The sequence below is a fragment of the Podarcis vaucheri genome (assembly GCF_965113315.1).
Source record: "Podarcis vaucheri genome assembly, chromosome: 10".
NCBI classification, from domain to species: Eukaryota; Metazoa; Chordata; class Lepidosauria; order Squamata; family Lacertidae; genus Podarcis; species Podarcis vaucheri.
The window spans coordinates 66,258,626-66,284,222 of NC_138748.1; the positions used below are offsets into that span (position 1 = coordinate 66,258,626).

At 46.9% G+C, this 25,597-nt stretch overlaps 1 protein-coding gene across 1 annotated transcript; it reads right to left on the reverse strand.

Annotated features, from left to right (window-relative positions):
- Positions 1 to 306: 306 nt before the first annotated feature.
- RBM17 (RNA binding motif protein 17) lies at positions 307 to 24,707 on the reverse strand. Its single transcript, XM_082239171.1, has 12 exons — positions 24,524 to 24,707; positions 21,364 to 21,504; positions 20,431 to 20,547; positions 18,338 to 18,504; positions 17,462 to 17,559; positions 14,806 to 14,862; positions 13,553 to 13,700; positions 12,468 to 12,619; positions 10,838 to 10,911; positions 3,684 to 3,782; positions 1,895 to 1,967; positions 307 to 630 (listed from the first exon to the last, which is right to left on the reverse strand). The coding sequence occupies exons 2-12, from the start codon at positions 21,484 to 21,486 to the stop codon at positions 527 to 529; spliced, it is 1,212 nt and encodes a 403-aa protein (XP_082095297.1). The 5' UTR covers positions 21,487 to 21,504; positions 24,524 to 24,707; the 3' UTR covers positions 307 to 526.
- Between the last annotated feature and the right edge of the window lie 890 nt (positions 24,708 to 25,597).

Here is a 25,597-nt window from a genome sequence, read left to right on the forward strand (position 1 = left end):
TAACACCAAACCACAGTTTAATATGAAATGAACCTGACATGCTTCCCTTTCTGTGCTTCAATTCTCTCTCTCGCTCTCGGCTTTAACAGTAATGCAAGGTTTGTCCGGTTAAGGTGAACTGTGGCCTGCCGCTTAAGTGGAAGCGAAAGGGAACCAGAGCTTGCAAGGGAAGGACAGACCCCCCCCTGCAGGCACCAGGGCGCGTTCATGTAGTACCACTCAGCAGAAAGACGGGGGCACAAAACACTGCCCCAACTGCAAATTACAGGAGGATTCTGGAGGAGGCAAACAGAGAACAGCTGGATCTTAAAGAAAAACAGGCAATTATCTTTATGGAATTTTCTACCACAATAAAATATAAACAGTCCAACACAACGAACGAGAAACATCCATTCAAGGACTTAGTTCCAGTTTGTTCTAAACGACGCTGTCTCTTGCTGCAGTCCCAGGATGGAGTTGAGGAACCTGAGATTCCTGGCGTGATGCATCCGTGTTTGGCCTTGGGGGGGGGGCGGGGGCAGGAAAATCAGACTTGCTCCGCAAGGTCCAAGACTCGGAATTTGTCCAGGTTGTAGAAACATGCCTTCACTACTCGTCCGCCAAAGTACCTTCCGTTCAGGTCAACAACAGCTGGAATAATAATAATAATAATATTTTTAATGCCTATCAAATGCTGAGAGAGCAATTCAGAAACATTCCTTCTTATTAGAAATTGGGCGAAAAAGTGGGAGAATAACCAAGTCAAGTTCACTAGATTACGCTAACAAGGGCATCCATTTCAGTTCAAGCTGGGCAATAATAATAATAATTTTTATTATTTATACCCCACCATTCCCGGTTCAAAAACCGGGCTCAGGGGGGCTAACAACAAATTTAAAATATTTAATTGTAAAAGCAGAATAAATTACAGTATAAAAACATGAACAACAATAAAATTCAAAGTTCAGAAATCAATTTAGGGGAAATCCATCTAATAAGCATTGTACTGTTTTATTGTTGTTAGCCGCCCTGAGCCCAGCTTTGGCTGGGGAGGGCAGGATATAAATTATTTATTTATTTATTTATATTATTATTATTATTATTATTATTATTATTATTATTATTATTATTATCCCCAGGGCTAGCTGGCTGAATTGGTCGTACTTGGGCCATGGGAGAATTAGCTGTGGGGTCTCAGAGCGGGTGATCTTCATAAAAGGGGAGGGGGAGGGAAGAGAAGGGAAATTAAAGATCAGGCTGAATTCAAATTAAAGGCCAGGCAGAATAGCTCTGTCTTACAGGCCCGACGGAAGGAGGTTAAATCCTGCAGGGCCCTGGTCTCGTGGGACAGAGCATTCCACCAGGTCGGAGCCATCACTGAAAAGGCCCTGGCCCTGGTGGAGGATAGTCTGACTTCCTTAGAGCCCAGGACCTCTAAACTATGGTCCTGTGATGCTTTTAACATTTGTAAGTGAGGGAGGACTAATATTGGGTGTTTAATCCCGTGTGAGCTTCAAAGCTGACTGAGGCTAACAGATACTGAGACGCGACTTTGCATCATGCAAAGGAGCGACAAAGAATAATCTCTACCCGCCGGGCATTAAGAGCCACATCTTAAGTCTATATTGCCACAACCAGAAATGGAACTGAATATTGTTCCGCAGACTTCAGGGCCAGAAGTTTGACTGTGATCTGGGAGACCACGATTCAAACCCTGCTCGGCTCACCAGGTGACCTTGGAGCAGTTGCAGTTTCCCAGCCTAGCCTACCTTAACAAGGTGGTTGTGAGGATAAAATGGGGAATGGGAAAGGGAATCACCTATGCCACCTTAAGGCCCCTGAAGCAATGGTGGGATATTGATGTAAATATTAAATAAGGAGCTAAGTACTGGACTGGTCATTATTAGACTGTTACCTTTAATTGCAGATTCCACTCTTTCGAACTCTAGGAATATTCTCACAGCTTCATCATCAGGTGCCCCTGGAATCTGTGTAAGACAAACAAACAAACACACAATTGAAAAGAGAGTTGAAAATAAAATAGCCCTAGCAATACTGTAGCCTCCGATTTCTCCCAAAGATTACTACTTTTGAAGTAGTATATAAATATATTTAAATCAATATTAATCTCATGCTTCAGCTAGATAAAAGACAAAGGGCGGCCATAAACGCAGTTGAAAGGTAGCTACTTAAATCCAACAAATGTTCGGAGGGGGAAAAAATCATGATTAGGAATTATTTAGTAGCCACAATCTCTCTCCCTAACCTACTTCATAGGGTTGTTGTAAGGATTTTGGGGGGGACACACACAACACAGACTGACTCAAACTCTTTAGATTCAGGACAGGATATAAATAAATAGACTTTGGTGGGAGTTTTTGTTGTATTTTTCCTTTTTTTTAATGGAGGGACTGCATGAAAGATTGCCAGGCGTTAATTTAGAAGAAGAGGAGTTTGGATTTGATACCCCGCCTTTCACTCCCTTTAAGGAGTCTCAAAGTGGCTAACAATCTCCTTTTCCCTTCCTTCCCCACAACAAACACTCTGTGAGGTGAGTGGGGCTGAGAGACTTCAGAGAAGTGTGACTGGCCCAAGGTCACCCAGCAGCTGCATGTGGAGGAGCGGGGAAGCGAACCCGGTTCCCCAGATTACAGATCTACCGCTCTTAACCACTACACCACGCTGGCTCTCTCAATTTAGACACAACAAACTCTGTCTGCATTCTGGGACACGGAGCAAGTGATCCCCAAGGATTCCTTTCAGCTCAAAATTCCAACCGACTCAGGTTTCCTGCCAGATGACGTTTGACACACTTAGGATTAGATACGTAAAACTGGAGCAACTGTATGAACCAGTATCGGATTGTTTGGCGGCTGCCAGGATGACGCACGTCAGATGCTGAAAAGAGCAGTCCGTGCTGCCCTAGTCTGAAGGGCTTCAGGTGGCTCGGGAAATGACCAGCTTAGCAAAGTTTACAGGACAGCCAAAGAACCAAGAAACATCAGTCCGCGCTCAAACTCCAGGGTCAAATGGTGTGCTGTGTCAAGGCAAGATTTTCAGTTGACGATTGCAGCCAGATCTATACAAGTGAAGCACAATTTTAACTGTTCAGAAAGAAGGATGTCGCATTCCTTGATTAAATACGCTGAACTCAGAAAAGTTGTGCATTGAAATTCTACAAGGAAAAGCCATGCGAATCTTAATTAGACTGGTCTATAGCTTCATCCCATACCACGTGGGGGAGAAAAACAGTTTCCAGATTTTATGGCCATACACAAAAATTACCTGTTATTAATTACTCTTGGGTTCAAGAATGCAAACAAATAACAGTTTTTCCAACAGAACTGGAATGCCTTTTATTTTGCATTCTAGTAAAAAGAAAAAACCAACAACCTCTTGGTAACTGCGATATAATTTGCCAGTATTTTCTTAACTATATAATATATGTGTTTTGATCAATGTCCAATGAAATTACAGAATTGTGGCATTTATATAAGTAAACTATATAATTACTCTGCAGATTTTCAGCTCACGATGGGGTAACTTTGGATCTCCACAGATTTCCTTCTTGCCAACGTTTTGTGTTTTTAATGTGTTGTAAGCCCGTCGGGTATCTCTTTTGTTTTTGTGCACTACTTATAACATTTTTGTTGCTGGGGGAGGGGGGGGGCAAGGAAACTATGGAAAACGATGCCAGCTAATACCTCAAAGATGACACACTTCCCCACTTTGCCGTATTTTTCACATTCCTCCTTGGTTTCGCCTTCCAGGTCTTCATCAACCTCCCCAGCTCCAACCATATTCTGCAAAAAAAGAAAAATTCCAATTGAAGAGGGGGCCAGTGGCATAGCAGGGGTTGCCTGAGCTCAGGGCTGAGCGGAAGCGGGGGGACTGTCAGAGTGCGCATGCGCATTCAACTGCCTAACAGCGTCTGCGGGAGATTTCAGCTGCAGATATAATGGAAGAAGAATCAACGGAAGCACGCAGCTGTAATGAGGCAGCACCGGGTGTCAAAATTTTGCACCCTTAACGATTTTGTGCCCTGGGCAACTGCCCCTGTGCCCCGCACAAATGCCATGTCACAACCATTGAGTGCTGGCCTCAGATGTTTCAGCCTCCAACTTCCACCAGTTTGCTGGCTGGGGCTTATGGGGGTCGGTATCCAAAACATGTGGAAAGCCCCAAGCTGGTGTAAACTGTTTTAGGCTGAAAGCACAACTGGTTCCCCCCACTAGGGGGGGGTGTTTTGTTTTCCAAATGCTGGGCAACGACTGCAGAAGGCCTTTAAATATTTTCACCGAGGGCCCACTAAAGAGCAGCCCTGTTCATCCATATCCTCTCACATACAGCCAAGCAGTTTTCTGATCGCTTTCTGGTGATGGATGCTCAATCCTGCAAGAAGTCCACAGAACAACATCCTCCTGCAAGCTATGAGCCACGGCTTCCTTGCATACAGTAGAACCTCTAATTACAACTGCCTCCTGTGGCGTTTGCCCTCTCCTAGGTGTGTGACATCATACTGGGTTCATAGGGAAAGGGTTAACTAATTGTAAAATGACTAACCAATGGGAACCCAGGGGGCAGATTTAACTGTGTATAAGGTTTAAGCACAGAGGTTTTTTTGAGGAGTTAGAGTTAGGGTGGATGAGAAGACAGTCTGGAGTTAGAAGAGACAGATAAGATAAGTCCGTGGGTTGGGCTAGTCTGGTGTGAAAGAGGGAGAAAAATTGTTAAGAGGAGTCAGTCAAACAGTTGAGATAATCAGCCAGAAGGTATTAGGAAGGTATAGGCCGGTAAAGAAACTGAAGTTAAGATACTGACAGGAATATTATTGGAGAAACCATAAACTTGTTAATGTTTGTAAAATAAACTTGGTTTTTTGGTTCACTTTTAACAACTGTCTGGACTCAGTGTTTTACCCGAGAGTAACGGGTTGGTTACTCTTCCCCTTCATGGATCACTGCCTTGCCGTGGCGAAGGGGCTTGAAGAACTCAGAGAAGCTATGAACTACGCCGAGCAGGGCACCCAAGATGAACAGGTCATAGTGGAGAGTTTTGACCAAATGTGATCCACCTGGAGTAGGAACCGGCAAGCCACTCCAGTATCCCTGCCAAGAAAACTCCATGGACAAAGACAACAGGCATATAAAAGTTATGACACTGGAAGATGAGCCCCTCGGGTCGGAAGGTGTCCAACATGCTACTGGGGAAGAGCGGAGGAAAAGTACAAGTAGATCCAGAGCTGATGAAGCGGCTGGGCCAAAGCCGAAAGGACGCTCAGTTGTGGATATGCATGGAAGCGAAAGGAAAGTCCAATGCTGTAAAGAAAAATATTGCATAGGAACCTGGAATGTAAGAACCATGAACCTAGGTAAGTTGGATGTGGTCAAAAATGAGATGGCAAGAATAAATATTGACATCCTCGGCATCAGTGAGCTAAAATGGACGGGAATGGGCGAATTCAGTTCGGATGACTATCATATCTACTGCTGTGGGCAAGAAACCCGTAAGAGAAATGGAGTGGCCCTCATAGTCAACAAAAGAGTGGCGAAAGCTGTACTGGGATGCAGTCTCAAAAATGATAGAATGATCTCGATACGAATCCAAGGCAGACCTTTTAACATCACAGTAATCCAAGTTAATGCACCAACTACTGGTGCTGAAGAAACTGAAATTGACCAATTCTATGAAGACTTACAAGACCTTATAGAAGTGACACCAAAGAAGGATGTTCTGCTCATTATAGGGGATTGGAATGCTAAAGTAGGGAATCAAGAGATAAAAGGAACAACTGGCAAGTTTGGCCTTGGAGATCAAAACGAAGCAGGGCAAAGGCTAATAGAGTTCTGTCAAGAGAACAAGCTGGTCATCACAAACACGCTTTTCCAACAACACAAGAGACGACTCTACACATGGACATCCCCAGATGGGCAACATCGAAATCAGATTGATTATATTCTCTGCAGCCAAAGATGGAGAAGCTCTATACAGTCAGCAAAAACAAGACCTGGAGCTGACTGTGGCTCAGATCATCAGCTCCTTATAGCAAAATTCAAGCTTAAACTGAAGAAAGTAGGAAAAACCACTGGACAGGTAAGATACAATCTAAACCAAATCCCTTATGAATACACAGTGGAAGTGATGAACAGGTTTAAGGATTTAGATTTGCTGGACAGAGTGCCTGAAGAACTATGGGTGGAGGCTCGCAACATTATACAGGAGGCAGCAACTAAAACCATCCCAATGAAAAAGAAATGCAAGAAAGCAAAGTGGCTGTCCAACGAGGCCTTACAAATAGTGGGGGAGAGAAGGCAAGCAAAATGCGAGGGAGATAGTGAAAGATACAGGAAATTGAATGCAGATTTCCAAAGAACAGCAAGGAGAGACAAGAAGGCCTTCTTAAACGAGCAATGCAAAGAAATAGAGGAAAGCAACAGAATGGGAAGAACCAGAGATCTGTTCAAGAAAATCGGAAATATGAAAGGAACATTTCGTACAAAGATTACCATAATAAAGGACAAAAGTGGTAAAGATCTAACTGAAGCAGAAGACATCAAGAAGAGGTGGCAAGAATACACAGAGGAATTATACCAGAAAGATATGGATGTCTCGTACACCCCAGGTAGTGTGGTTGCTGACCTTGAGCCAGACATCCTGGAGAGTGAAGTCAAATGGGCCTTAGAAAGCACTGCAAATAACAAGGCCAGTGGAAGTGATGGTATTCCAGCTGAACTGTTTAAAATTTTAAAAGATGATGCTGTTAAGGTGCTACACTCAATATGCCAGCAAGTTTGGAAAACTCAGCAGTGGCCAGAGGATTGGAGAAGATCAGTCTACATCCCAATCCCAAAGAAAGGCAGTGCCAAAGAATGCTCCAACTACCGCACAATTTCACTCATTTCACATGCTAGCAAGGTTATGCTTAAAATTCTACAAGGAAGGCTCAAGCAGTATGTGGACCGAGAACTCCCAGAAGTGCAAGCTGGATTTAGAAGAGGCAGAGGAACCAGAGACCAAATTGCAAACATGCGCTGGATTATGGAGAAAGCCAGAGAGTTCCAGAAAGACATCTACTTCTGCTTCATTGACTATGCAAAAGCCTTTGACTGTGTCGACCACAGCAAACTATGGCAAGTTCTTAAAGAAATGGGAGAGCCTGATCACCTCATCTGTCTCCTGCGAAATCTCTATGTGGGACAAGAAGCTACAGTTAGAACTGGATATGGAACAACTGATTGGTTCCAAATTGGGAAAGGAGTACGGCAAGGCTGTATATTGTCTCCCTGCTTATTTAACTTATATGCAGAATTCATCATGCGAAAGGCTGGGCTGGATGAATCCCAAACCGGAATTAAGATTGCCGGAAGAAATATAAACAACCTCAGATATGCAGATGACACAACCTTGATAGCAGAAAGTGAAGAGGAATTAAAGAACCTTTTAATGAGGGTGAAAGAGGAGAGCGCAAAATATGGTCTGAAGCTCAACATCAAAAAAACGAAGATCATGGCCACTGGGCCCATCACCTCCTGGCAAATAGAAGGGGAAGAAATGGAGGCAGTGAGAGATTTTACTTTCTTGGGCTCCATGATCAGTGCAGATGGTGACAGCAGTCACGAAATTAAAAGACGCCTGCTCCTTGGGAGAAAGGCGATGGCAAACCTAGACAACATCTTAAAAAGCAGAGACATCACCTTGCCAACAAAGGTCCGTATAGTAAAAGCCATGGTTTTCCCAGTAGTGATGTATGGAAGTGAGAGCTGGACCATAAAGAAGGCTGATCGCCGAAGAATTGATGCTTTTGAATTATGGTGCTGGAGGAGACTCTTGAGAGTTCCATGGACTGCAAGAAGATCAAACCTATCCATTCTGAAGGAAATCAGCCCTGAGTGCTCACTGGAAGGACAGATTGTGAAGCTGAGGCTCCAATACTTTGGCCACCTCATGAGAAGAGAAGACTCCCTGGAAAAGACCCTGATGTTGGGAAAGATGGAGGGCACAAGGAGAAGGGGACGACAGAGAATGAGATGGTTGGATGGTGTTCTTGAAGCTACTAGCATGAGTTTGATCAAACTGCGGGAGGCAGTGGAGGACAGAAGTGCCTGGTGTGCTCTGGTCCATGGGGTCACGAAGAGTCGGACACGACTAAACGACTAAACAACAACAACAACGGGTTGGTGGCAGCGGGGAAGTGAGCACAGTGGTAGCACAGGGATCAATAGACAGTTAAACGTCCGGGGACCCTGTGTGATCGCCACACCTCCACTCGCGGACGTTCCAAGTTGCGACCATAGCAAACCCGGAAGTAAGCGGAGGGTTTGCCGCCATTCGCGCATGCACAGGAGCATTGATTGCCGTTCATGCATGCGCAGAAGCAGGCAATCGTTCTGCCCGCACATGCACACAACGGCGCCTCTCCCAGCGACCCGTTTCACCATAAGGGCAGGCCTCCGGAACGGATTGTGGTCATGAGTAATAATAATAATAATTTATTATTTATACCCCGCCCATCTGGCTGGGCCTCCCCAGCCACTCTGGGCGGCTTCCATAAAAACCAAAAATACAATAAAATATCACACGTTAAAAACTTCCCTGAACAGGGCTGCCTTAAGATGTCTCCTGAATGTCAGGTAGTTGTTTATCGCCTTGACATCTGCTGGAAGGGTGTTCCACAGGGCGGGCGCCACTACCGAGAAGGCCCTCTGCCTGGTTCCCTGTAGCTTTGCTTCTCGCAATGAGGGAACCGCCAGAAGGCCCTCGCCGCTGGATCTCAGCGTCCGGGCAGAATGATGGGGGTGGAGACGCTCCTTCAGGTATACTGGACCGAGGCCGTTTAGGGCTTTAAAGGTCAGCACCAACACTTTGAATTGTGCTCGGAAACGTACTGGGAGCCAATGAAGGTCTTTCAAGACCGGTGTTATATGGTCTTGGCGGCCGCTCCCAGTCACCAGTCTAGCTGCCGCATTCTGGATTAGTTGTAGTTTCCGAGTCACCTTCAAAGGTAGCCCCACGTAGAGTGCATTGCAGTAGTCCAAGCGGGAGATAACCAGAGCATGCACCACTCTGGCGAGACAGTCCACAGGCAGATAGGGTCTCAGCCTACGTACCAGATGGAGCTGGTAAACAGCTGCCCTGGACACAGATTTGACCTGTGCCTCCATGGACAGCTGTGAGTCCAAAATGACTCCCAGGCTGCGCACCTGGTCCTTCAGGGGCACAGTTACCCCATTCAGGACCAGGGAATCCTCCACACCTGCCCGCCTCCTGTCCCCCAAAAACAGTACTTCTGTCTTGTCAGGATTCAACCTCAATCTGTTTGCCGCCATCCATCCTCCAACCACCTCCAGACACTCACACAGGACCTTCACCGCCTTCACTGGTTCTGATTTAAAAGAGAGGTAGAGCTGGGTATCATCCGCATACTGATGAACACCCAGCCCAAACCTCCTGATGATCTCTCCCAGCGGCCGCATGTAGATGTTGAAAAGCATGGGGGAGAGGACAGAACCCTGAGGCACCCCACAAGTGAGAGCCCAGGGGTCTGAACACTCATCCCCCACCACCACTTTCTGAACACGGCCCAGGAGGAAGGAGCGGAACCACTGTATAACAGTGCCCCCAGCTCCCAGCCCCTCAAGACGGTCCAGAAGGATGCTATGGTCGATAGTATCGAACGCCGCTGAGAGATCCAGCAGAACTAGGAAACAGCTCTCACCTTTGTCCCTAGCCCGCCGGAGATCATCAACCAGTGCGACCAAGGCAGTTTCAGTCCCATGATGAGGCCTGAATCCCGACTGAGAGGGATCCAAATGGTCCGCTTCTTCCAGGCGTGCCTGGAGTTGTTCGGCAACCGCTCGCTCAATCACCTTGCCCAGGAATGGAAGATTTGAGACTGGGCGATAGTTAGCCATCGTGGCCGCATCTAAAGATGGTTTTTTAAGAAGCGGTTTAATAACCGCCTCTTTCAGCGGGTCTGGGAAGGCTCCCTCACGGAGGGAAGCATTCACCACCCCATGAAGCCCATCGCCCAGCCCTTCCCGGCTTGCTTTTATTAGCCAGGATGGGCAAGGATCCAGGAGACAGGTGGTTGGTTTCACTCGTCCAAGCAGCCTGTCCACATCCTCGGAGGTAACAGATTGGAATTGATCCCACTCAACTTGACCAGACAGAACTCTTGCACTCTCCCGCCCCGGCCCTGCTCCCATGGTGGAATCTACTTCTTCCCGAATCTGAGCGATTTTATCTGCAAAAAACTTTGCAAAATCATTGCAGGAGAACATGTGGCCCGTACTGGGCCCCGATGTTGCAGGTGGTTCCACTAAATTGTGAACCACCTGAAAAAGTCTCCTGCTGCTGTTTTCTGCAGATGCAATAGAGGCGGTGAAGAAATTCTTCTTCGCCGTCGCTATCGCCACTTGGTAGGCTCGACGTTGAGCTCTAACCTGTGTCCGGTCAGATTCGGAATGAGTTATCCGCCACCGGCGCTCTAGCCGTCTCAACGATTGTTTCATTGCCCTCAGATCCGTGGAAAACCACGGGGCTGTCCGGGCTCCATGCAATCGGAGAGGGCGCTTCGGAGCCAAACAGTCAATAGCCCTGGTTAACTCCACATTCCAGCGGGCCACCAGGGAATCAGCTGAAAGGCCATCAACATGGGATAAAGCATCCCCTACCACTCTCTGGAAACCATTTGGATCCATTAAGTGGCGGGGGCGGACCATCCGAATTGGTCCCACCTCCCTGCAGAGGGGATGGGTCGCAGAGAAGTACAGTTGCACCAGGTTCCACTGTATTGCAAGACCAGCCAGAGGCTTAATCCACACGAATTAAAAGATTGGGGGGGGGGCGGGGGACTCACCCGTAGGAGAACCACTTTGGTAGGGCACTTTAGTATCTCTGTTAAGGGATTCGAATCCGATTTCTTGGAGGCATCTGCAATGCAGAAAGGAAGAAAGCAGGAACAGGACAACATTAAATGTGAGCAATCACATGCTAGGTAAATCCTGACCCAGGGATGCCTGAGGGTGTTCTTTTGATTCTAGGAATCTGGGGCGGGTGTTCAGATCATAAAGAACAGAACCAACAGCTATTCAGGCTGTTATACTCAGAGCAGACCCACTGAAATTAGTGAGCATGTCTGAGCTAGCGCCATCAATTTCAATCCGAGTAAAACCACCTTTGGGAATGGTCGCCAGGTTTAATTACTCCCACCCACTGTGGACAACAATTTGTTTTTTTCTACCTCGCCCACCTGGCTAGCTTGCCCCAGCCACTCTGGGCAGCTTCCAACAGAATACAGTCATACCTTGGTTCTCGAATGGCTTATTTACCGAGCAAATTGGCTCCCGAATGCCGCAAACCCGGAAGTAGGTGTTCCGGTTTGTGAACGTTTTTCAGAAGCCGAACATCCAACACAGCTTCAGCTTGAGTGCAGGAAGCTCCTGCAGCCGATCCAAAGCCGCACCTTGGTTTTCGAATGGTTTCGGGGGTTGAACGGACTCCCGGAACGGATTAAGTTTGAGAACCAAGGTACCACTGTATACAAAAGCACAACACCCAGTGCTTTTTTTTCTGGCTGTACGCAATGGTATTCAGGACCACCACCTTTTTTTGGGGGGGGGATGAGGTGGGAGGGTCTTGAACCCCGTCAGAGCATCGCGCCTCCTTCCCCAAGCCTGGTTAGTGTTTGCCCAGGCAGGGGAGACCTCTTCACCAATAGGCAGGTGGGCAGGCAAGAGAGCATCAAGCAGCTATCCTGTCCTCACTGCCCAGCCCTGATATCTGGCCATGCTGTTCCTGCATGCGCTGGCCCTACCCCCCCGTTTGTTGGTGAGAACCAGCACTTTTTCCCTAGAAAAAAAGCACCGAGAACGTCACACTCTCAAATAATAATAATAGTAATAACTTATTATTTATACCCCGCCCATCTGGCTGAGTTTCCCCAGCCGCTCTGGACAGCTCCCAATCGAGTGCTAAAACAATACAGCATCAAATATTAAAAACTTCCCTAAAGAGGGCTGCCTTCAGATGTCTCAAAGTACTACAACCCAAAAGCATCCCCACTGTAGGGCTCTATGGGGCCTGTATGAAGCAGTAACTCCTACTGGAGACCTCCTGGCCCAGAGGGAAAAGGACAAGGCAGAGCATACCACTGCGATTGATGGTAACACAACTTTTCCATTTGTCAGACGAAAGGCTCTGCAGCACTTCTGAAGTCCCGAAGGACTTCAAGAGCAAGGAACTAACCTGATCTTTAAGAAAAGGCTTAAGCAGATAAGCCTCAGTTAAGCCTGTTACAGGTGGACACCAAGGGGAATGCAAGGCTGATTAAAGGAACGGAAACCAACAGGGCAGTTAATTATTAAGTTTCCCCCGATGATCAGCACTTGGTCTGTGTGGCATGAGGTCACCCCACCCTTCTGCCTCAGCACCGCTGCCCACCTGTGAACAGGGTTATTCCCTACTCCAGAGAAGTCTCCCCAAATTACCTTTATCAGCAGCATCGCCGACAATGATTTTGCCACCTCTCTTGCTGGTTTTCTCCACCGACAGCGCCGTGCTCAAGCCCTGCTCGTGCTTCCCGAGACCCTGGCCTTCTCGGAAGCCGTATTTCTGCATGATCTTGTGCGCCACTGTGCCTCTGGAGATGAAACAGACAGTTCCCCAGGTCTTGTAGCAGAGGAGAAGAATCAACATGCATGCGAGGGACACAGTGCAAGATTTCGTTGCAGACTGCACTTGACCTGAGATATTCCTGTGTAGTTTTATGGAACTGCAGCCCGCACGGAGCTCTGGCGGCTAAAGTCAATGTCAGGTCTCTAAAGAAACCTGCGCCTCTTTGAGGTCAGGAGCTGAATTCAGTTATCTTAGGCCATGGGTCAGCAAACTAAGGCCCGTGGGCCAGATCAGGCCCAACTGCCTTCTGGATCCAGCCTGTGGACAGTCCTGGAACTGCCACGTGGATCGCCAGCACGCAATTTCTTTCCTTCTCCCTCACACAGCGGCAGCGCCTCCTCCCTCCTTCCTCCTGGCTTCTCCCCGCCCTGCCTAGAGGAGGAAGGGGGCTGGGCTTTGTTGGTGCCAGCAGCAGCAGCCCTCAAGCGGCCGCCATTTTAAGCAGCCCCTCTCCAGAGCCCTTTTGCACGCTGCTCATCGTCCCTCCGCCACCACCACCGCCAGCCCCTGCCGCTTGCAAGACACAGGTAAGCAGCCACCGGGGCTCGTGGTGCTGCAAGATGCCAAATTAATTGAAATCAGCAGCAGACAGTGGCCCGCATGCAGAGTCCCCAAACTGTCTCCCTGCTTTATGTGGCCGTTGCACAGCCACTCACCCTCCATCAGGAGAGAGCTTCGCTAGAGAAAAGGGGAGACCCGGAGCTGCTACTGGGAACTGTAGTTCCACCTCTAGGACATTAGGCTTGACCTCAATAGCAAAACTGGAGTTATTAGAAGGTGCTTGTCAATTTACATGCCATAGCGCATGCAGAAGTTGCAGTGTTGCTCCCCAGTACTGGCCACCACTGCCCCCTCCTGGCATTTTGTAGGAAGTGCTGAAATGGTTGCATTCGCTCACCCCATGTTAGCAAGGAAGGAGTTGCTGGGTCCTGTCGGGGATCGAGGCCTCTCGGGCTCATCGTACATCGGGGGAGGAATGGCTGCTTTGGATGATGATGAACCGCGAGGCCTGGGCTCTTCTTCATACGGGAATGACGACGATACAGCTGGAAGCGAAGTGGGACGTTCAACATTAAGCCGACAAACCACAAAAAAACATGCATTTCCATTATGGCTGGCATGCGTTTCCTGAGGTGGAGGGGGGGAAAGGTGAGTGGGGGTGGGGTCGGGTGGCAATGTTTCTATTTTACTTAATATATGTAGGGTTTGGTGTCAGTGTTGCTTGTGCGGGTTCTCTGCTGTTCACTTGTGTTCCTTTGGTGGCGAGAGAGGTTGGGGTTGGCAGAGAGTGTGGCTGTTCATTTCTGGTTGGCTGTGGTGCTCTTTGTTTTCATGTGTGAGTGGGGTGGGTGGATGTTTTGGATCAGGTTAGCCAATTTGATTTGTATGCCGTTGGTGGATTTCTGTCACCGTCTTGTTGGGCTGTCTATGTGATAAAGGGGAGCCATACCGGGGTGAAGGCGACTTCTTCTATTTGTCCCCGTGTCAGTTTCAGTTTATTGGTTAATTTTTCTAGTAAGGCTGTTTCCCATTCTATTTAGTACCATTGGTCCGTGCTTATTCCTTGTCAGGTCTCTCCAACTCTGTCACTCTTCTGCTGCCACAGCAGACTAGTCACTAGAGCCTAGTTCTTACAGACAGCAACTACGGTAAACTGTCTCAGCTGTACCTTTTTGGGCTATGAGGTGGGGTGGAAGGAAGCTGTGGTAAAATGAATGATCTCCCTCCAACTCCAAAAAAGAGATTGCTACACACACAAAAACCTAACGTGTCATGGAGAAAATGTCTTTCTAGCCTAGCGTTCTTCCTGATGTGCTAGCATTCTGTGCGTGGGGATTATTTTCATTTTGGCAAGGAGAATTCATTCATGTAAACACCCCTTCCAAACAGCCGAAAAGGCTACAACTCACACACAGGCTTGCAGCCTGTGAAGAATAAATTTCAGTTTGCACAAGGTGATGGAGAGACCCAAGAGGCTGGTGCAGAAACCAAGTGCGCATCCAGCCCTCATATCATCTGCAGTGCCCGGGGTTTTGTGGCAGACATCCACAGCAGCCAGGTGTCCCTGGAAAGCATCCGCTGAAGGCAAGACATTTTTGAAAGCCATGGCATTAGCAACTTCAAAGAAAAATAATAATAATTTAAACTTACGTTCTTTGTCCCTCTCAACCAAAGAAGTAGGTGGTGCGATGGCAGCTCCTCCCATACCTGTGAAAGGAAACAATTGCATGAAAAAGAAGGCAGGATACTGCAAGACTTAATATGTGTCACGAGAATCAGAGACTCTTCCTTGGTTTTGCTGCAATGGACTCAACGTAACTGTCTTTCTGGAAGTTCAACAGGCTAGGCGTGTGGGCTGATGGGATAAAGAGATATTACACTGCATATGCATAACCTGATCCACTCCTCCTCTTTCCTTTCTCCTTCTGTGATGGAACTCTTATTTGGGGACTTCCCTGACTTTTTTCTGGCCCATGTGGGACCAGTCTGGGTGGTTGGCCTTGGTGAAGATTTAATGTTTTCATCTCAAAAAAGTTTTTGATTTGAGTTTCTACTGAAATGAGGCTGCATTTTAATGTTGTACAGTGGTACCTCGGGTTAAGTACTTAATTCGTTCCGGAGGTCCGTACTTAACCTGAAACTGTTCTTAACCTGAAGCGCCACCTTGGGCAATGGGGTGCCGCCAGAGCACAATTTGTGTTCTCATCCTGAAGCAAAGTTCTTAACCTGAAGCACTATTTCTGGGTTAGCAGAGTCTGTAACCTGAAGCGTATGTAACCTGAAGCGTATGTAACCCGAGGTACCACTGTACTTTAATCTTGTTTTTAAGTTCTATTTTAATCAATTGTTTTTATACCTGGTGTTAGCTGCCCTAAGCCAGGTCTTGGCTGGGGAGGGGGGTATAAATAAAATATTATTATTATTATTATTATTATTATTATTATTATTAGTTCAATGCACTCAACTTCAGTGAAGAAGAAGAAGAAGAGTTTGGATTTGATATCCCGCCTTTCACTCCCCTTCAGGAGTCTCAAAGCGGCTAACAATCTCCTTTCCCTTCCTCCCCCACAACAAACACTCTGTGAGGTGAGTGGGGCTGAGAGACTTCAAAGAAGTGTGACTGGCCCAAGGTCACCCAGCAGCTGCATGTGGAGGAGCGGAGACGCGAACCCGGTTCCCCAGATTACGTGACTACCGCTCTTAACCACTACACCACACTGGTAAAAGCATCAATGCCTAGGGAGGCACCTGGAGCCCGAAAGCATCCCCAAAGCTCAGCATGTCCTGAACTACATCCCAACACTGAGTTGCCTTGGTAAGCCCCAGGCTACAATCAACCAAAAGAATGAAAACTTTGATGACACGTTGCCGCTGATATGAAAGGGTTGGGGTATCAGAGAGGTGTGCAGCTGTTCTATCACTTTGCCGCTGGTTTCTGCCACTCCTGGCTCCTAAAAGCTATAAGCCCAGGGTCTCTGAAAATATGGCTCCACCAGGTGCCCCTTTCCTCAAAATGTGTGTGAGAAAAACACAGAGCCCCCTTTTAGAGGCTTCAGACCCCAAGGTCTGGCACAGCTTGTTCCATGCCAGAAATAAGACACCCAGCAAGAAACAACTAGGGTGATTTTGCTCGGTTAATTGGGGCATAATAAAGGCCTCCTTATACTCTGCGACCAGTCACCTGTCCTGTGCACCTGCCAATACCGATCCCAGTGGAAATGGGTTCTTGCACAACAGCAAAAGAAGAGAGCATAATGGGAGGAAGAAAGCCAGAGGTTTGGTGAGATTAACATGGCTCAACGTCAGCCAGGGAATTAAAAGTGCAGCTCAGAGAGATGACACGATGCCGAGAAGCACAAGAGAGCATATTTCTTCAAGCAATAAAGCCCTCTACAATTGGGAACTGTGTTCTGCAAGATCTCCATTACAAAGTTATTTATTTCCAGTTCCCAAAAGGAAGGAAGCCCAGCTAAAGCTGGCAACTTAAAATTATTATTACTATTTAATGAATTTATATACCGCCCTATACCCAGAGTTGTGCAGTAAATTTGAAGAAAACTTCGATAGTTGGAAATGTCTAGGTGGTCCTCTATTTCCCACTTCTCCATTGCTCCCTCTTCAATGTCGGCGATAATTTAAATGGCACGCTCAGAAATCCAGGATTGCTTTAAACCCCGCAACCAGTCTCACTGCCATTTCCTTTTTACAGATTCAGAAACGAGGCTACATGGAAGACTTCCCCAAGCCACGACCTTCAAAGTCATCACCAAATCTATGGAACGTCCTGTTGTTTAAGCACTGGGACACTGCAAAGGATTTTTACTTGCTATACAAAATAGAGATAAATCAGCAGCCACAACTGATGCAGAAAAACAGCTCCAGCTTTTGATAAACCCTGAACTTTCTGTTCTCAGCAAGTCCTTAAGCACTAGCCAGCTCCTTGCTTGGCCCCTCTGCGTACCCTCTCTTGCACTCACTCATGAGCAGACTTAACCAGGTGGCAGCAGCAGTTTGCTACAGTGCTGCCAACAAAAAAAAGTCTGCTCTCAAGAGCTGCAGGGAGTTATTTGTGCCCACCAGAGAACTTATCTAGGGGCATCCCCCTAATGGCTTGCTGCCCCTGGGTAAGCTGGTTCAAAGGTGATCACACATGACAAGGAGGCTGGCAGCCCCAAGAGGACCCCAGAAGATGCCACAACCTGATGGGCACCGACACTGGTCTCCAGGCAAGGGGAAGAACCCATCACATCTAACTGAGATTACAGTGTCCAACCAAGGCCGTACTCCGCGACTAAGATTTCCTTACTTCTTTTCCGCCTCTCTCTTTCGTAATCTTCATCTTCGTCAGAATCTGGATCCGGCCGCCTTGAAAATCCACTCGCCTCATGCCTGTCTTTACGCCTCCTTGAAATTAAAACAGAAATTAAGATGACAATCCTCAGGTGCAGGGAACCCACAGAGCACACTTCGCAATGCAGGGTGTGTTTTGCCTACAACAATTACAAAATACAAATGTTTACAGACGCATTTTGGAGGTACTATCTGTATTTCTTTTGCTGCAAGGGTTGGCATAGTTCCTACAGAGTCCATCACTAGCAGTTTATTATTAGAGTAATTCCTTTCTATCCAAAGTCTGGGCAAAGACTGATTTTTGCCCTAAAGGAGCACACTAATTAATGATGGTTTGACCAAACTGCGGGAGGCAGTGGAAGACAGGAGGGCCTGACGTGCTCCAGCCCATGTGGTCACAAAGAGTCGGACACGACTAAACAACAACAACAACAAATTAATGATGGGGTACTTCTTTCTGTCCAAGTGCTTATGATTTGAGGCAGCTCCTTGGCAAGTCCAGATACCGTTCACACAGAAATAAATCAATAGTGGTTTACTGTACATTGATCTCAAATGCCAAGGAAAATTATTCTGAAAGGTGAAAACTTGGATGCACTGATATCCAACTTCCTCATACAAATAGGACCTGAGAGCCTATGATATCCTGTAGTGAAAGTGGCCAAACAAGTGAATTAACTGTATCACAGATTTAATTAAGGATTTACAAGATGAAAAATATTATCAGCTGACCTGATGTCTTACAAAATTATTCAGCTCGTAAAGACTTTAGCACCATCAAAATGGCTAAGACAAGCATGTAGGTGGATGGTTTACGGCCCAGGTGACTTACTTCTCTCTTTCTTCAATCTCTTTCTGCCTCTCCAGCTCACGCTGCCTTTGCCGTTCTTCCCGCTGGCGTTTTACTACTTTCTCGTAATCGTTGGGAAACATGGGGTCATACTCATCAGCCAAAGGAATCAAGACATCTCCTGCAGAAAAGCCACTGGGGACGGGGTCCTGGGGTTGAAAGGGGGAGAAGCGCTGATGAAAGCTAGCCAACGAAATTGCAACAGGCAAGAGGCCTCCCCGAGTGCCACCGATTTCACTTTCAAAGTATTTCCCAAATATTTCCTCTCGGAAACCAACATACAAAAAAACAAACTCCCCCAAAACCAATGTCAACAGCTGCCCTTTTGCTGATCTGCAATCAGGATGAGTCCAAGATCTGCATTCCACTTACGGCGCCCAGAGTAGTTGGGGTTAGACCTGGATGCACAGAGTCTGCACGAAAACTGTCTGCTCAACCCTTTCCAAAGCAGTAATCCTGTCTGATAAAAGCACCCATTGCCCTTTGGGTCCTATTGCCCGTATTGTATTTACCGTATTTTTCGCTCTATAAGACGCACTTTTCTCCTCCTAAAAAGGAAGGGGAAATGTGTGTGCGTCTTATGGAGCAAATGCAGGCTCCATGGCTTCAGCGAAAGCAAAACGAAGCCTCCCCTGCGCTCCCGAGGCTTCAGGCGGCTATCCCTGAAGCCAGGAGAGCAAGAGGGGTCGGTGCGCACCGATCCCTCTTGCTCTCCTGGCTTCGCTTTGCTGGAGAGGCGCTGCGCAGCTTTCCCTCTCTGCGCAGCGCCCCTTCAGCAAAGCAGGAGGAGAAACGGCAGGGGCTCCGTTTCTCCTGCCGCTTCGCTGAAGGGGCGCTGCGCAGAGAGGGAGAGAATATTTTTTTTCTTGTTCTCCTCCTCTAAAACTGGGTGCGTCTTATGGCCGTGTGCGTCTTATAGAGCGAAAAATGCGGTATTTTGCCCACCCAAACTGCGCTGCTTTTTCAGTTTGCTTCTGGTTTCATTTCATGGTGCTTGCTCTTGTCTGTAAGCAGTGAAAGGACCAGGCAAACACTCCTTCAAGAGCATCCACTCCCTTATGAACCTCAACCTATCTCCATCAAGAACATCAGAAGAGCACTGCCAGAACAAGCCAAAGGCCCTCTAGCCCAACATCCTGTTTTCATAGTGGACAACCAACGTCCATAGGAATTCTGCAACTGGGACCTGAGCACAACAGCACCCTCCCCACTTGCGCTCCCCAGCGGCAGAGGAGATCTCTGCAAGAGTACCCAAATATTATGCCTTTGGGAGAATAATATGGCAGCTACTTAGAAACAGTGCTACTCAGAGATGGTACAAAGGCTGTGAAACACTTTCCTTGGAGCCTCATCAGGCAACACACACCGTTAGGCAATTTGTCAAAGGCCCCCTTTGTACGCATCTGGGGACCTAGCTTAAAATTTACACTGTTGACTGGAACACCCTGTTGCAGCTCTCTGCAAGCCACTGTTCCTGCTAACATTCATTTCCCCCCAACTCTGTTAATGAAAGTTTATTGGCTGATCCTCCCTTAGTTACTTTTGTTGAGTGTTTAGCACAAATTGGGACAAATCAATCATCTACAGCCTTTCTCAACCTTGGGTCCCCAGATGTTTTTGGCCTACAACTCCCATCATCCCTGACCACTGGTCCTGTGAGCTAGGGATCATGGGAGTTGTAGGCCAAAAACATCTGGGGACCCAAGGTTGAAAACCACTGAATGTATTCAGATAACACGATGTTATTATTATAATCAGTATTATTATTACTGTACTTATTATTTATACTTACTAGTCACTTGTTACCTAAAAGGTCTTCGAGCGACTTGAGATTTAAAAACATTAAGGCATTATCACATTAACATGTTTGCAAAAGTGTGACAGAACTAGTCTCATAAAAGGTCATTTAAAGATCCCTGTCACTTAACACCTTTATTGCACGGATCAATTTTAGAAACCATCATGATGAAAGTGTCTCACAGTTTCCTGGCTGGCAATTTTCTGCATTTAGGATTCCACTATATGAGCCCCCGCCCAAAAAAGACCAGTTTGCCTCGGAGCAGCTCCAGTCTTACCTTCAGGCCAGCTGCCACGTGAGGAGGGGTGTCTACAATTTGTCGCTCATCAGATGCACTGCCTCGCTTCAGGTCAATCACGGGAGCAAGGACCGTGCTTTGCTTTGTTCGCTGACTCTAAAGTAAGAACATCACAAGCAGACACTTCACTCAGCACCAGAAATGTTGCTGTTCTACAAAATGTCCCCTGTTCCTTTCCACCCTAGATCATTAAGCAATTTGTTTGCGGGGCGGGGTTGGGGAAGGCTTGTCACACCCCCCAAAATTGGAAAATTAAAAAAAAAAGAATACTGCTCTCAAAAACCATTATAAAAGCTGTAATTAAGAAAAACTACTGGAATTCTGGGGAAATATTGCTAGTCAGACCTTCTAATGATATTGACTGTTATTTTTGCCCCCTGAAACTCTCTCTCCCCCCCCCCTTTCATTTGCTTCTATTATCCAAAAGGGAATAATAGATGGATGGAAAAATGCTCCGAACATGTGCTCAGGTTTTAGCAGAATCAGAATTCTGGGAGATGCCCTTGTCCTATTCAAGCCTGATTTTCAAATACAGGAAACAAGATGAAGGTGATGTAACATTGCAAATTACAGTAATTTGGTCTCCCTCAAGGTATTAGGATTATAATGCACATGATTCATTCAACAGCCCCTGGAGACTGAATGATGATGCAAGCTATCAATTTCAGATGCAGATGCTGAGAAGCCCAATCGAACCTTTCCAGTTTACTTAAGGCAGAACACTCTAGGGTCAGCATCTAAAAACCCAAGAGCTTGAATTCCTGTTTTCAATTATCATTTCTGGGCTCCAATTCAGTGGCTAGCTAAGTTTTACATTATTCAATAAGCTACGCACTTCAAAAGCACTTTGAAGTAGCTTTTAATTTTCGTCAAGGTTAGGACAATGAATTTCTAATAGAGTCTTCATTGTACCTTTGCCTGGGTGAGAGCTGCCTTCTTCACTTGCAACTGAGACTGCAGAAGTTTGAAGTTTTTGGACCAGCCTTCTGTTTTCGTATCACTGGTCTCCACTCCCAAATCATCATAAAGCGACATTTTCTTTCGAGCTCAGAGCTAGGAATCAGAGAGGATGAGAAGGAACAAATCATATTATCATTTTAGTCAAGAGTTGCCAGTGGTGCCCTTGAAGTCTTGCCCTGGTGCCCAATCAAACAGTTCTTAATGTCAGAAAAGTTCTTCCTGATGTTCAGCTGGAATGTCCTTTCCTTAACTTTCATCCATTCCTATTTGGGAATGGTCATTGCTCAGTGGTGCAGCGTCAATTTTGCACCGAGAAGGCTCCAGGTTCAATCCCTGAAATCTCTAGGAAGGGCCGAGAATGAAATCCAGGAGTGCTGCTACCACTAAGAGTTGCCCAGAGATAATAATAATAAATTTTTATTTACAGTATACCCCGCCCTTCCTGGTTCAGAAAACCGGGCTCAGGGCAGCTAACAACAAATTTAAAACACTTAATTAATGCAACAAAAAGCAGCATAAAATACAGTATAAAACGTGAATAACAATAAATTCAGAATTCAAAAATCAATTTAGGGGGGAAATCCATTCAATAAACATTAGATGATCACCAGGGCTAGCTGGCAACATTAGATGATCACTAATGTAACATTAGATGATCACCAGGGCTAGCTGGCAAGCAGTGAGGAGACCAGGGGAAAATTAGCTGTGGGATCCCAGAGCAGGTAATCTTCATAAAAAGGGGAGGGGGAGGGAAGAAAGGGAAATAAAAGATCAGGCTAAGTTTAAATTGAAAGCCAGGCGGAATAGCTCTGTCTTACAGGCCTTATGGAAGGAAGTTAAATCCTGCAGGGCCCTGGTCTCATGGGGCAGAGCATTCCACCAGGTCGGAGCCATCACTGAGAAGGTCCTGGCCCTGGTGGAGGATAATCTGACTTCCTTAGGGCCTGGGACCTCTAAACTGTGATTATGCATGGACCTTAAAGTCCTCTGCGGGGCATACCAGGAGAGGGGAACCTACAGTCCTCAGGATGCTGAACAACAACTCCCATGATTCCTGGCCACTGCCTATAGTGGCTGGAGCTCATGGCAGCTGGGAGTCCAAACCACAGGTGCCCCAGCCCTGGTGCACATGCGGATACCGGAAATTGTGTCTGCGCATACACAGAAGCAATTTCCAATGCCGTGGATATGCGCAGACACGATTTCCAGCATCACACTGCAGCAGTCCGGCCCACAGACGATCTCCATGGGAGTGATCCGGCCCATAGCCAGTAAACCTTGCCAACCCCTGGTGTAGATAAACTGATAGTACAATTCTGTAAAAAGCAACTTCCTGTGTTCATAGGAGGGACACGGGTGGTGCTGTGGGTTAAACCACAGACCCTAGGACTTGCCAATCGGAAGGTTGGCAGTTTGAATCCCTGCGACGGGGTGAGCTTCTGTTGCTCGATCCCTGCTCCTGCCAACCTAGCAGTCTGAAAGCATGCAGTGCAAGTAGATAAATAGGTACCACTCTGGCGGGAAGGTAAACAGCGTTTCCATGTGCTGCTCTGGTTCGCCAGAAGCGGCTTAGTCATGCTGGCCACATGACCCGGAAACTGTACGCTGGCTCCCTCGGCCAATAAAGCGAGATGAGTGCTGCAACCCCAGAGTCGGCCACGACTGGGCCTAATGGTCAGGGGTCCCTTTACCTTTATGTTCTCAGGAAGGGCCAGTGGTATAGAGCACCAGTTTTGCATGCAGAAGGTCCCAAGTTCAAGGCCCAGCATCTCCAAGCAGGGCTGGGGAAGATCCCCTGGCTGAGACTATGGAGAGCTGCTGCCAGTCAGTGCAGGCAATATGAAGCTAAATGGAACCAAAGTTCTGAGTATCAGGAAGCTTCCTATGTTCCTATTTATTAATGTTCCTACTGTTCCTAGCTCATTAGTACAGCAACAGTTTTGCATGCAGAAAGCCCCAAATTCAATCCCCAGCATCTCCATTAGGGCTGTTAAAAGATCCCCTGCCTTTGCGACTACAGCGGCAAGAATGCTACTCGCCCACAAATGGAAAGAAGTAGAAGTCCCAACAAAGGAAGAATGGATACAAAAACTTATGGAATATGCAGAAATGGCAAAACTTTATAAAAGAATGGAAACGGTTTATTGAATATTTACAGATGAATTGTAAACAGTGAAGAACAATGGCAGGACCACGGTAATAGCCTGCAGTTTTATAAGAGTATATATTTAAAATAAAAAAATTCCTTCCAGTAGCACCTTAAAGACCAACTAAGTTAGTTCTTGGTATGAGCTTTCGTGTGCATGCACACTTCTTCAGATACACTGAAACAGAAGTTGCCAGATCCTTCTATATAGTGAGAAGGTGGGGAGGGGTATTACTCAGAAGGGTGGTGGGAATGGGAGATTGGCAGATAGCTGAGATGAGCTATATATTTATATGAGTATAATATATGAATATAATATATGATATATAATATAATACATGAGTATAATAGATGAATATTACATGAATAATTATATGAATATAATTATATGAATAATATATGAATATATGAGTATATATTTAAAGTAGACGAATAAATGAGCAAATTAAGTTAATCAGGATATGCAGAAGATATTCAAAATAAATTTAAGGAGCCGCAGAAAGAGGGGGGGGGGAGGAAGTCAAGTTTTTAAAAGTTAAAATGAATGTAAAATTAGTGAAATGTATAAAAAGAAAATAAAAGATTCCCTGCCTGAAACCCCAGAGAGCGGCTGCCAGTCCATGCTGGCAATACTAGGCTAGATGGACCCAAAGCTATGACTGAGAATACGGCGGCTTCCGATGCTTCTAATTACTGACTGAGAGGCGCTCTGCACATGCTCAGGAACACACGCTACTGCCCGCAAAAAAAGCCCAGGAGAGGAACCTAATGTTTAAAATTAAACTTTTCCCCCTTTTTCTTTTCGAAATGCGATTATTTGTCACGAGGAGGAACAGGCAAGCAAACCCGGTTCTCCGGTTAACCGCTTTCTCGCACACCCTTCAAAGCAAACCCAGCGACAGCCGTCTCTCAGGCTGGATTCCTTTTCGTACTCCGAAGCCACTCAAGCCTGGCCTGGCGTTTTACCTCTTTCCCGCGCGGCGAAGGCCTCCCAGTCCTTCCGTGCAGGCCTCAAAGCCGGGGCCTCGCGTAGGACCCGACGCCGAAGAAGGCGCCTCCTCTTCGGCCAAGGAAAGCTCCCGCGTCACGGCCGGCGCGAACCAATCAGACTCCTCCTCCTTCGAAGTGCCCGCTAAGAGCGGCGAGCTAAGAGGGTGAAACGGCGGCTGCGCAAACGCCGCGGCGGCCGGGTGGGAGGAGCCAGGCAAAGGACTCCGGCCGCCGCGGGCGGGAGGAAGTCTACGCCAGCCGCGTACGCAGGGGAGATGGGAACGCTACGGCCTTCGAGCGGGCTGCGCGTGGCAGTAGGCAAAGCTATTTGCAGCCCTATAGGCGCTGCGCAAACTGCGTAGGGTGGGAAAGCTCTCTGCTGACCCCTGGTGGCGCATGACTCAAAACACAAACCCCGCGAGTATTTCATAGACCTCTTGATCTGTTTACATTTCCCCTCTTATAGCGCTCATCTAGCTATACGTGGACGGTCTTTTCAGTGTGATTGCACGCGTGAGCATGTATGCTCTCTTTCCTGCCCCCTCATCTGTGTTGTCTCTGACCTTCGAAAGTTTATGCCAAGTTTATGAGTGTGTGTGTGTGTGTGTGTGTGTGTGTGTGTATATATATATATATATATATATGCAGGTTTTGGTGTCTTCGGGTGTCTTCCCGTGTAAGAGTCGGGGTGTCTGTGCGACGTTTCGACGAGGTCTCACTCGTCATCTTCAGGCTGGTGCTTTCGGCTTCTTGTTACTGGAACAGAGCAGAATTTGGTGTTTGAGTTCCTATAAATACTGTTGAGGGGTGTGGTGTATAGCCTCCAACGTTCTGGGCAGAGAGGAAGTTCCTAGATTAGTGTGCCTTTTCTTCTTTTGTTCCTTAATTACTTGAGGGATATCTTGAGTGATTTCATGAGTGATATTCTGAATACCATTCACTCATGAAATCACTCAAGATATCCCTCAAGTAATTAAGGAACAAAAGAAGAAAAGGCACACTAATCTAGGAACTTCCTCTCTGCCCAGAACGTTGGAGGCTATACACCAC